A 13,810-nucleotide genomic window follows, 5' to 3' on the forward strand; every position below is an offset into this window, starting at 1 on the left:
TCTTTATTTTTGTTGCTATTAAATTCTCTTGATTGATATTCTATTTCACACTTTGTGGTTTTGTCCTATGAATGGTTGTTGTCAGCCCAACAGTATCTATGGACAAAATCTTCTTTAATCTCTCCCTTGATGTAGATAATTGAGTCTATATTCTGGTGTGAGATTGTCTTACACAACTGGTCCACATAAAGGAAGAGGTTTGTGTCAGTTTGGCTGCCAGCATTGAAACGTATGTCAAACTCTTATGGTCATGGGTCCTAACAATATACACGTAATGTCTCCGATACCTCCAGCATTTTAGATAACTATGCCCAATTAAGCCCAAATACCAAAAATAATCGCTTGAAGAATCTCTTCGGTCAGAATTCTTAAATAATAAGCTGTTTGTATTTCTACGTCAACCGGCACTGACAACTAAAGAAAGAATTTCCCCTATTATTTTGCGTTGGCCCTAAATCTACTAAAATTGCTTTCGGTCCATATCATATAGTTTATTTTGAAACCTTTAAGTTTAACCTCTACTATCTCCCTATTTAATCATAAGAAAGAAAAGAAAATAAATGCAACAAACTCGAAAATGATTGCTAAAGGGAAAAACTGAAGAGTATTAACCAACATATGCAATTAAGTAAAGAAAGAAAACAAATATAATCTAACAAAAATATATAGGGTTAGATCATTCCTTCAAACTTCAATAGAGCATGGTATTTTTTGTATGCTTGGATAACTGAACAAACAAAGGATCAATTGATCCTTCTATAAATTACCCGTCGTCTGAAGGTGTTGAAACTGCATTTGCAAACGTCGCAGCGTGCGGCTTCCTGGAAGGGCGGAGGTTCCGATGACATTTCGCGATTACGAGATTTTGATTTTAGTATTTCGTGATCCAAGTAGATGATAGATCATTGAAGGAATTCAGGAAAGGGAATGTATGGACACGGCTATGTATGTACTGCTGTAATTGACTCCGGAAGTGCACCCCATCCGGCATCCGATCCGATTATCTCGGGTTCAGATGGTCCGTGCTGGAACCGAAATCTATAAACGGATTGGATTTAACCCAGCCGATCCACTCCAGATGCCGTGACTTTGGATTCGAAGAGATTTTCCCTTTGAGGCCCATCATTTTATGACACGTCAATTGAGAGATGGGAAACCAGTACGGTGAATTGACTCCGGATCTCCTCCCCACGCCTACCCACAATACACCACCTGTTCTGAACTGGGATATATATATAGCAAGATAGTCCATGTCATCCTTGCTTCGAGTTTAGATTTGCCCCATTACGTCCCACAATATATTCCCGCCATGTATTAGGAACATCTCCTTATGATGACATCATCAGTTTTGATACTATCATCGGGAGATGTTCCTAATACACAGCAGAGCAAGGTTCTAAATATCGATATGCTTGATACACCAGTAGGGGTGTATCAAGCAATATCGATAGTGTTTTTCCTTTTACTTTTTTTTTTATTTTTCAAAACTGGTTCAAGGGGCGGTTTAAGTCTCCTCCACCCCCTAAACCAATTAGAACCCCGATACACCCTTTGTAAGGGCGTATTGGGGAGCTCTCGAAACGATACGTGTCGATACTTTGAACCTTGCAGCGGAGATGTGATGTGGGACATTGTGGGGCGCAGATGTGAACTCCCTTGCTTCTCCTTGCTCCATTACCCCAACCATGCATTCTCCTTGACTTTCTCTCCACTTCCCTTTCCCACCACTCCAATTTGCCATCTCAACACCCTCTCTCTTCATTCCTCTCTCCCCCCACAACTCATATCTCTCACTTTTTATAACAACTTAACTTTTCTCCTTAACTAGTTCAATATATGTTTTATCCTCTCCTTTACTTCTATCTCTAATTCCCCTCAAGAGGTGTAAATCGAGTCGTATCGCCTATGGCCCAGCCTAGCCCAATAGTTCATAGGCCGTGCTGTGGCTCCGACACGATTGTATGGGTCGTGTCGGATCAGCATAGCCCGCATTGTCATGTCGTGTTGCTCGTGGCCCACAGGCTAGCACGTTTTGGCCCGTAAGCCCGTAGTAGCCCAAGTGTGGCCCACTCGAAGAACTAGCCATTAGAGACCCCTCAATGTCTAGTTTCAACTTTTTGGCTTTTTTTTTTCCAGAAAAAACCCCAATAATTATAAATAGCTATATGGGGGTATTTGTGTATTTTGGCTTTGGGAGAGATAAAAATGACAATAATGCCCCTACTGATTATTAATAGTTAATTTATGGGGGTATTTAGGTAAAATGATAAACAACTTTATAATGACCAAAATACCTCTCCCAACAACTAAAAATTGTTAGTTTTTAGGGTATTTGGGGAATTAAATTATTTTTAATTCGTATAAATAGTCTTATCCTCCACCATTTTCATCACCAAAATTCCCATACTCTTTTATGTTCTCTTAAATCTCAATCTCTCATACATCATACTCTCACATATACTCTCATACTCTCTCTACTCCCCAATTTTCAACTTAATTCAATTTTCAACAAGAAAAATGCTTGCTTGGGTATCTCAAGTTAGCAATTTGGGAGACTTAGAGGCTTTAACCATTGAAATCAAGTTGAGATTTCGAATTGGTAATCTGAATAAGTGCAATTAAATTAATTTTTATTTTTTTATAATTAAAAAATGATCGACTCTTCTCTCGCTCTCGACACTAATTCCCCAACGTGTCAATGTCAATGTTCAGTTGCAATATGATAGTTTTGTCACCAATATGGATGTTGTTGATATCACAAACATTCCCACCTCTAGTACTACTACTAGAGGTAGGGGAAAGAAAAAGGAAAACATTATGTTGATTAGACCAGTTTGGACAATATTTAAAATAGATGAGGTTAAGGGGAAGCGAAAGAGAACTGCTTATAAAAATGTAGGAGTGACCTTAGCTACAGTAGTAGTGGTGGTTCTGGCCACTTAGGCAGACATTTAAAACATCATATGATAAAAGAATAAAAAGGGAAAGAAACATCACAAGCACAAATAGGAAGTAAGATTTTTTGTACTTTTCAATATTTTCAATAAAAAATGAGGCAAGAATTAACAAAATATATTGTGCATGTTGAACATCCATTTTTATTAACTGAAGATACTAAATTTGAAAAATTTTTATGTAGATCTATAAATCCACAATTTAAAAAAGTTTGTAGAAATACTATTAGAACAAATTCTTTAATTTTTTTATTCATATAAACAAATTTTAATTTCTATATTATCAAATCTTATTTCTAAAATTGCAATTACATCTGATATTTGGACATCTAGATTTAATATAAGTTATATTTGTGTTACTCATCATTTTATTAATGAAAAATGGTTTTTAAATAAAAGAATTTTAAGTTTTAATAGGCTTGAATGGCCACATACTAACACAATTATTATCATAAGTATTTTAAATACTTTATATAAATATGTAACTCAAAATAATTTTTTTTTCTATTAGTTTTAATAATGGTAGTAATAATGATTTAGCAATAAATATTTAGACAATTTACTTAAATTATCCCTACGGTTTCAAAAATTTACCATTATCGTTAAAATATTAACAGAAAGGCTGAAATGTCTGTTTTTCCATGAAATCAAGATGATATTTGGGCTTGTATTTCTACCGCCCCAGTTGTTGTTTCGTTAAATTGTTCATACATTCCGGGAAACGTACGTCTATGTTGAATAGAGATCGCAGTTTGCTTCCCTCCTGACGGAGATCAACCTTCTCCGGTCGTCGCTAGACAAGCACGTCAGGGGCATTGGCAAGGAGAGCCCGAACTCAGTTTTCCATCAAAGTCGAAGTCAAAGAACGTGGTTTCCTTGGCAATGTCAATTGCCACCCACCGAATCCATGGATCCAGCCTGCAGCTGTGAGGGGATCTAATGTAGCCATCGTAGATGGGTTTGAGCAGACCGCTCTCGCAGAGTTTCTTGAAATATTCCTCTCCAATCTTCTCAACCTCTTCCCCACTTGAAGCCACCACGAAGCCTTCTCCTGTCCACCAATAGACCAAAGATCTCTTCCTCATGATCTCATTCTCGGGGAATATGGACAAGCAAAGGAAGCAGAGTTTTAATTGCGGTTCAAGACGTTCATACATGGCCCGAGCATCCGAAACAGCTGGATGTTTCATTATCTCCTCTGGTTCGAGCCTCTGTCACTTGTTGATTTGATCGGTTTTCTCATTGGTTTTCTCATCAATTCAGGACGAGATATAGTGGGTAGTCTCTATAAGGGCTGCCCACCAAACTTGAATTTTCCAACCTCCCGAGCGATGCTTTGGATTTTTTTGCTAACTGGGTTGTTCTGGGGCTCGACGATACAACCGGCGGAAATGGAGTGCTTTCTGTGGAAGATGTTGGACGAAGTCGCCGATTCTGTTGTTGAGAGAACTGAACGCATCCTCCACAGAATTGAATGCAACTTTCTGGGTTCTTCGGCGTCGCTCCGGCCTCATCTTCGTCCCCTTTCAACGGCCATGGTAACTCCGCCGATGAGAGAGGACCTTGCGTCGCTCGGCGATGGTAACTCCGCCGACGTATCAAATTTGAAAGATGACGCCAGGGTTGGTGTTGCTAAGAAGACACGATTGGGTAAGGGCAAAATTGGGTTGAAAACCGATGATGGTGATACGGAATTGAAAACCGATGCTTGTTCTGATGAACTGCCGTCCAATCACTCTTCATTATCGTTGGCATCGTCGTCATCCTCGGAAAACGAAGGGGTACCGATATTGGTCGGGTGTGGGGAAGTCTTCGGGTGAGGATGCCGACATCAATGGAGAAACATGGGAGAGAGGGGTCCGCCGTTGCAGCGGTAGTGAAGAAACATGGGAGACAAGGAGAGACAACGAAGGGGAAGGAGAGAGAGAAGGTGGAGGGGGGCTATCTCCGCTGGTTAAGGAACTCGGTTTGCCGTTGTTGAAAGGAAAAAGAGGATAAGAGCAAAATTGGGTTTAAAAAATATACATCATGTGTGTGTAATTTTGACGAAATACTAAGGGATGTTAACGGTAAAAGTAGAACTAGTCAATTTTGACGAAATACCAGTAAGGGATTTTATTCATTTTCGTTCTATTACCGATCTTCACACTTTTAGAGTCCTTGAAGCTGATGAGGACGTCAAACCATTCAATTGAATAAAATCCAAAAAATTGAATTGGTGGGCCTTCATGTCAGGCAATCCCATGTTTACTTCATTTGCAAGACAAGTTAATATCGTTTTATGGGTTAGCTTAGCAAGTAACCGGTGCACCTTGCATAGCATCCAAAAGTGTGAGTCTTGGATTTATGAGTCTTGAAGCGGTCGGGCCGTTTAACCCGGTAATCGAACCCCTGATCGGTTCGATCTCCTAGCCGGTTTTAAAAACCATATGCAATAATGATTGTCTTTTTCTCCTTAGGTAACGTTTGAAGATGTAGAGGTGGTTGTCTTCTTCTCCTCAAGCGATTTGATTTCTCTTTCTCCGACGGTGGTTGTCTTCTTCTCCTCAAGCGATTTAATTTCCATTTCTCTGGCGGTGGTCGTCTTCCTCTCTTTTAGGTCATGTGCTATGTTTTAAGATGCAGCGATGACAATTGTGCTGCTTTGCTTTGACAAGGTTTAAAACGAGTATGGTGCTGGGTCGAATATGCATGACAGGCGCATTTCTGAAATAGTGCAAAGTTATAAAAATTAATTAATCATGGGGTAAAATAATAATTTAATAATAAGTTTAAGAGAAAATTAGTTATGATGAGTTTTAAATAATTTTTCTTATAAATAATAATGAGACAATAAAAGTCATATATGCGCACCTATAAAGCGCATCCCACAAATGCCTCAGAGTATATCTCAACGTGCATTGGGAATAATAAAATTGTAAATATATAAAATATTATATTTTAAATAATAAATAATATACAATATATTTATATATAATTAGGGGTGGCAATTTTTCATCCAATTGGCTGAATCCACCTAATAGGGCTGTTCATAACGAGACCCAAACTGACCAAACCGATCAACCCGGTCTGATCCAATCCAAGTTGGCCGGTTTTTCTTCAGTACTGGTCGGTTTCGGATTACAAAAAAATATAAACCAATGGTTCGGTTTGGTTTCGGTTTTCACACATAAAAACCGAAACTGAACCGACCCGAACCGACTTAGATATTATATATATATATATATATATGATATATTTCAGTTTTAATATATATTTCAAACATATATTTGTGGAAATATATATATTTCAGCTTTATTTCATAAATATACATATTATATATAAAATTTCTGATATATAAAATATCAGTTTTAATCCATCAAATCATTTTTAATTTCCAAGCATCCAGCCTTTGCTTTGTTAGACTTGAATCCTTTATCGTTCACACCAAGAGAATCATTCACAAAACTGACCCAAACCGATTCAAACCGACCAAGTCGGTTTTACTTTGTATTGGGTCAGTTTCGGTTTTATTTCTAAGTAAACCGACCAGGTCGGATCGATTGGAAAAGTGCAAGTAAACCGACCCAACCTGACCCGTGAACAGCCCTACCACCCAACCCATCTAGTATTTAACCCACCCAATCCGCCTATTTACTTGGTTGTGTGATCAACCCATCACCTAACCTACCCGTTTAAATGGGTTGGATTGGGTTGGGTTGTGGATAGCCATTGGGTTAACCATTATAGACATAAGTATTAATTTCTTAGCCATTTTTTTAATTTTCTTCATTTGAATTAAATAATTTATAATTAATGCATTAATTTTCTATTAATTATTGACTAAATTTAGTTTTGTATTGAATCAACACACTTCACACAACATTGAGTCAGTTGGTTTGGTCCCAAACCCGTGCACAAACCTGATATGGTCCAATCCAAGTTAATCCACCATTGACTAAACCGGTCCGATCCAGACTGATCCAGATCTAAATGGTTCAACCACCATTGATGAGATTAGCTCAAAGATAATCCAATTAGATAGTTCAAGTTGGTATGACTGGTTTGAACCTAAGTGGTTTGGTCAAACCTGAAATCCGAACATAGTCAAATGGCTTTGCCGCTTGTGTAAAAATAACATGCATATAATGTGATTTAAACCTTCACCACTTGTGTAAATAGTAGCTACAATTACCACCAAGCTATGCCCAACTTATTTGTTAAGAGAGAGTTAATTTATTTTTTAAGTCCATAAATATAAGATTAATGGGTTTGTGTGGGTTGGATTGGGTTAAAGCGGGTTTGGTTGAACCTAACCCATTTAATTTTATATAACTGGGTCATTAATGGGTTGGTGGGTTAGATGGATTGGGTTGAAGCCCAATCCAAACCAAACCCAATCCAACCCACCCAATTGCCACTGCTATATATAATGCATATTTATTAATTTATAATATATAAAAAATATATATAATATATATAATGTATATAAATATATAGAAATATATATCAATCGAGTCAGTTAACCGTCGATTTTCTATATTGGTCAATTGAAACCAAAGTAATACCTTCAATTTTTTAAAAATACCAAATCAAAACCGAATCAAATGGCTTGATTAACTGATTTTTCGATTTGATTTCAGATGGTTTTTTCGATTGATTCAATTTTTTGGTTTTTTTATCACCCCTAGCTAATGAACGGTTAAGATGTGCATGTGGGGCGTGCTCTAAGGGGGCAACGGGTTAATGACTAACCACCCATCTACGAGAGGAAGGAGGACAACAATTTAATTTGATATCTTTTATGTATTCTACCGAATGTAGTACAACAAGGACAATTACACTTTTCTCCAAGGGATAACAAAAAAAGAACTTTTTATCTAAAACCTTACTTCCCTCTAAAATTCTACTCATTCCTCCCAAGAACCCAGAAGAAGCACAAAATACATGATTTCAGAATACCCACCTTCAGCAACACACCAACATGGATATCCATCGTCCAACATCCGGCTTTCATCATTTGTCGTTTGGAGTGTTTCTCTACCTGGGTCGTCTATCTGTAGTTTCTTTTGTTTCTAACGAATGCATTCACTTGTATAGCAGAAAGAAAGAAAAGAAAAAAACAAATAAAAATCGTTTAAAAGGAAATACCGGACGTCTATTTACAGAATTACAGGTTAGATCATGGTGAATGGGCCGTGGAGGTGATAATGACATGCACGCTAGCCATAAATTATACAGGGACCCTTCCCTAAACTTTCATTTGCCATAAAAGCCCTTCTAATTTTTTAATTTTATGACAAATACTCTAATAAAGATATTAAATTGCCAAAATACCCTCTCTGGGCGAGAAAGTAAATTGCTTTTTTTTTTCGCTATTAATGGAGAAGAAAGAATAAACCAAAGCATCTTTTCACTGCTACCAATAAAGAAAAACAAATGGAGAAGTATACTGGAATCCAATATAGAATTCTGAAATTACAGTCCCCCATAGTCTATTAGTAGCCTCTACCCTATAAATCGCATCCTGCATGTGAATTTAACATCAATCTACGATCAGGATTCATACCACCTATACGGTGGAACTAAGAATTCTGAAGTGGGCTGAACAGTCATTCTCCCAAAAACAAACCAAAGTTTGTTACGGCCTCCATTGCTTCTTGTGAGAAACAAGAAGCTTTATTAAATTATTGATGGAGAAGGAAAAATCTCCGGTGAGAAAAATCTCCTTTTGCATATGTTTCTTTGCCTTCGCCAGAAAAGAAAGAACGAACCACTATCAGTCTTTGCACAATAGATCCAAATAAGAAAAGAAAAATTTGGGGATTTAGAATTTTTTTAAATAATTGAAGGTATGCTTTTTTAAAATAATAGGTTTTTTTGTTGCAAAGTTAGGGTTGAGGAATATATTTAACACTAACCCTATAGTACTGGAGGGCTGCAATAATCTATCCAATATTATATGAAACAAAGGTAGATTGTTCATTGTTTTCCTTTTCCATTTTTAAATAGAGCTGAAGGAAAATTACATAAACGTAAACAAAATCTGCATTGTGAAAAAACGAGCCAACAACAAAACAAAATTCGATGGTTACTCTTGAATTTCAGCTTTCGTTTCAAGAATAAAAAAAGGAAAAATTTCTTAACAGTATCCTAAACTTTGGGGGTTGTGTTAAGCCAGTCCCCAAATTTTAAAACATGTTTTTGTAGTATCTTGAACTTTAAGATTGTGTCTAATAAGTGTGCATTAAATAATTTTAAAATGGAAAAATTACCTTTTATGATATTTTTTTTGACCATTTGACCCATTTTGCCAGAGCGTTAGAAGAAGGAAAGTGGATGAAGGGTTATGAAATCAGACACTGATCAACTATTGAAACTCCTGCTCCCCCATTCAACGATCACCTATTCAGTTTCATAACCCATATTCCCCTTTCTTTCTTTTAAAATAGACAAAATGGGTAAAATGGTTACAAAAAATTGTTAGATAGTCTTGTATGCCCTTAGCTTCAATCGGATTTGATGTACTTTTGTTATTTAGTGGAAATAAATTAAAGTGCATGTTTGATTCATGTTGTTTGGTATAATTCTGTGTAAAACCCTAAAACTAAACACTTATAGAAATTTGTGTTAGTTTTAAATGTTCATAACCATTGGATAAGTCTGGGGAGGTTTATCATGCCAAAGCTGATACTGGTGTTCCACCAAGTGTTGGGATGGCTTGTTTCGGCCATCAGGGTAAGACCCAAGGCACATGCAGTATGAGATTGCTTGAACCCTTGAACCAGACCAAATTTCCAGTATTGCCCTAGACCTTGGAGACATATGGGCAAAACTGGAAAGTTACACCTGACCCCTAGACTCGATTATGACACATCACTAGGTGTCGGATCGGGCTGTCTTTGATGTATCAATCAGTGAGATCCTTAGTGGGGGTCAAAACCTGGACATGTTGGGGCAGTCTGAGAATTCATCTGAGTGAGTGGTCATAGTGACAGGATCAGCCCCTTTGTTGAACAATGGTAATGATCGGTACTACACTCTCTCTGATGGAAACCAAACTACCGGTAGTTGATTTCAATCGTTAAATTTTGTTATGTACAGTTTCAAAAGATTTGCAAAAGGTTTTAATTCCTGGGATCCATGTGAGTAGAGAGTGCAGCACTGTTCCTTGTAGTCGAGAGAGAGGTATTCTCTTGTCGGGTAGTGCTTGATCATTAAGGGCTGAGAGATTAAGTGTAAGACCATTTAGGATAATACCTGATGGGCTAATCTTGCACCTGCCATAGTCCCTGGGTTTTTATAAGATGGATTGGCCCATGGACCACTTAATGTAAGTGTTGGGCCCATAGGGTCCATGTGATGGGCTCAAGGGGGTCACTGAGTTTTTCAGTGAATTCGGTTGGGCCTTGTAATAAAGGCTGGGCCGAACCCATGTGGCTGGTGTGTAGATCAATGCTTGGGTCCCACACCATACAAAGAAGCCCAACTGGGCAGCAGGTTGGAAACTAGTTAAACACTGAACATTAATGGGCCAAAAGCCCATTTCGAACTGGGCTGATATGATCACCAGTTCATAGGGCGAATCTGAGATTAGTGTTAGTAAAAGGATTGTGTCTTTGACCTTATCCATTCTAAGAGACCAAATTCAAATTAGATTTGAATCTGGTAACCTCCTGATAAGATCAGGAGTTAACTAACTTAATCTGCAGATAGGATTAAGATTAATATCTATCCAAATACTGATTTGGATTGGGATAACTCCCAAAATATTGGGAGATTTCTTAATCAAGAAGAAAGAGGAGAAAACCCTAGCAGAAATATCAGATTTCGAACTAGGGGGTTTGAGTAAGTAAGAAACACTCCTGCAATCGGACTAGGGGGTTTGGATTGTAATGTTTTGTCATTTTGGTGATCTTTTTTTGTTCATTTATAAAAAAAATGTATTTAAAAGGGAACTAAACGAGGTGAAAAGTAGTATGTCAATTTACAATTTAAACCTCACAATTAAATAGGGACTAAATTAAAAAAAAGATTATTTTAGTCAAAAGAAAGTTTCAAAATCTTATTCATATTTTTAGTAGTAGTCAAGGTTCAAAGTATCGGAAACGCTATGCGTATTGGAAGGGCAAATTTAAGAGACGTATCGGGATACGCCTTGGATACACATGGATACGGACGAAAACATAAGATACGCATGAAAACACATGTAAATACTCTAATAAATCATAAATAAACATCAATATCACTAAATATAAGACTTAAATGAGCTATTTATACATAAAAATCATGTGTTTTAATGGGTTTTTATAAAAAAAAAAACATATTGTAATCAACAAACAAGAACAAAAGCAATCTATTTAATAAAATACGTAATTCAGTTCCAATCTTCCAAGTTCCAACTTCAAATTTTAAATCTATTATAATTTACAAATTCAACATTTGAATCCCATTATGATGTTTAAAAGTTAAAACTTTACATGAAGTCATGAATCACATAAAAGTTCAATTATTATATAAATTATCCAATTTTAAGTGTTAATGTGTTAGTACATTAATTTTCAATTGTTATTATGAAAAATTTTATTTTTTAAATATTTTTTCAATTATTATCTAATACAAATATCCAATTAAACAAATAATAACTGTTTTCATATTTTTGAGGCCACAATTATATTCACATTCAAATTATAGATTATCATGTGAAGTATTTCAATGTCTTTTATTTTGTATTTTTTAAATACTAAAAAATCTTTTTAACGGTTTTAAACATTTTCCCAAGTGTTATCTAATCCATTTAAGCAATTAACAATCATTGAATCAAATAATTATGTAAAATTTTAATTATTGAATCAAACATTTTTCTGTATTTTTTAAATAATTATTTTGCATGTTTTATTCTAAAAAAAACAAATATTTTTTTTTGAATGGCTTAATGGGCATCTATTATTTTTATTCTAAAATTAATAATTATTTTGCATGTTTTATTCTAAAAACTAAATAATTATTTATTTTTATTCAAATAATTATTATTATCTTTTATTCTAAAAATTAAATTAAAATTAAAAAAAGTAAATATGTAACAGAAATTTTGAATGAATTTATGGACATAATAGATGAAATATTTATTTTGCATATTTCATTCTAAAAACTAAATAATTATTTATTTTTATTGAAATAATTATTTTACATTTTTTATTCTAAAAATTAAACTAAAATTTAAAAAGTAAATATGTAACAGAAAAATTGAATGGGTTTATGAACATAATAGATCATCCATATATTTATTGTAAATATTTATTATTATCATTTTATCATAGCAAAAAATTAGAGAATTAAATAAATATTTATAATCTAAAAATAAAAATAGAAAGCAAATTAAAATTTTCATATGACATTTCAATATATTGATGTCATTCTTAGCTCTACAACATACTCAACCTATAGGGTTAGATCTCAAAAAACTGAAGAAATTATCTATATGTTATATATTATTCTAAAAATAAAAAATAAAAAAATCAATTATTTAGAAGAAATTTAATTTGATCTATGGACATGATGGATCATCCATAAATCTACAACATAATCAATATTTAGAGGTATATCACAAAAAAAAAAACCAAAAATTTTCATTTCTTTCAGATTTTTAATAATCTAGAAAAATTTCAAATATTCACAAAGATATACATATAGGAGCAAAATAAATAGGATTTTTTGCACAAGAATAACATATCAACATACACAAAGATGTTTCTAAGCAATTAAACTAAAAAAACACAAAAAACATTGGCCGAGATTGTAAAAAAATTGAAAACACACACATATTTTCGCTCATTTTTTAACAATTTTGAAAAACTTGTTGGATCTTGGAAATTTATGGATGCTTTGGTGGGTTTTGGCTGGGTTTCAATCTCCAAGAATGTTATGAAGGTTTCTAGAGGGTTTTGGGAAGAAAGAGGGCTTTTAAAATGGGTTTAGAAGCCCTCTTTCGAATGAAGTTTTTTTTTGGTTTTCCGCAATAGTAAAATTGCACTGTCTCGGCCGGTACACTACCGTATTAGTTGCGTATTGGCCGATACAATACTGAAATAGGCCGATACTCACTGAAACGTTATCAATACGGACACAATAGGTTTCCGAAACAGTGAAAAAGAATGGTACTAAAGATTTGGTACCGTTCCCCTTGCTGGAACCTCAAAGATACGATACGTATTGGCCGATACGTAACAGAATTTTGAACCTTGGTAGTAGTGTAAATATGGAATTATAAATGTGTTCAATTTTTTTTATAATTCTTTTGTATTTTTGTATGTAAAAATAATTTTGATATGCCACACTTTTTGCTTAATATGATAAATATGCTATATTATACATGTGCCTTAATGTTTTTTTTGAAAAATTTATGTATTTTTCATTTTTGTATTTTATGTTTTATTAATTTTATTATTTATTTATGACATTCATGGTTAATACATTAATCCAAAAGTTGAACTATTGATCTTTGTGAAATAGTAAAATAATTTCATTTTTGGTCATTTTTAAATTATGTATATCATATTCATCATTAATAAAGATAAATCTTGTTTGTTATACTTATTTTTTTAATTTTATTAATAAAAATATCATTAATGTGTCTAATTTTTAAAAAAATTTAAATTTATTTCTATTTTAAAAATTTTATTACCTAACTATGATTTCATAGGCTAATCAATTTGATCTGGATGATTGAATTTCTTAACCACCACTTGGATAAAAAATTGTATTGTTTTTGAGTTAGTTTCAAAATATATAGGTTTATATTGTTAAAAATATTGACATAGATCTAATTAGTAGCATTTATTGGTAAAAATAATGTAAATATAGGATTTAATAATACA

The 13,810-nt window shown here is 34.3% G+C and overlaps 1 protein-coding gene across 2 annotated transcripts in view; it reads right to left on the minus strand.

Moving 5' to 3' along the window:
- LOC148842058 (Ankyrin repeat family protein) overlaps positions 1-1,097 on the minus strand; it is a 57,351-nt gene extending 56,254 nt beyond the window's left edge. The window contains exon 1 of one of the 2 annotated variants that reach the window (XM_088957482.1): positions 768-1,097. In XM_088957482.1, the coding sequence (XP_088813608.1) occupies positions 768-848 (81 nt within the window). In that variant the 5' untranslated portion in view covers positions 849-1,097. The remainder of the gene's footprint in view (positions 1-767) is intronic. The other variant, XM_088957483.1, reaches the window with a different exon arrangement.
- Positions 1,098-13,810: the final 12,713 nt, after the last annotated feature.

The sequence above is a fragment of the Nelumbo lutea genome, chromosome 8 (assembly GCF_056320005.1).
Source record: "Nelumbo lutea isolate HS-2025 chromosome 8, American lotus-T2T, whole genome shotgun sequence".
Lineage (NCBI taxonomy): Eukaryota > Viridiplantae > Streptophyta > Magnoliopsida > Proteales > Nelumbonaceae > Nelumbo > Nelumbo lutea.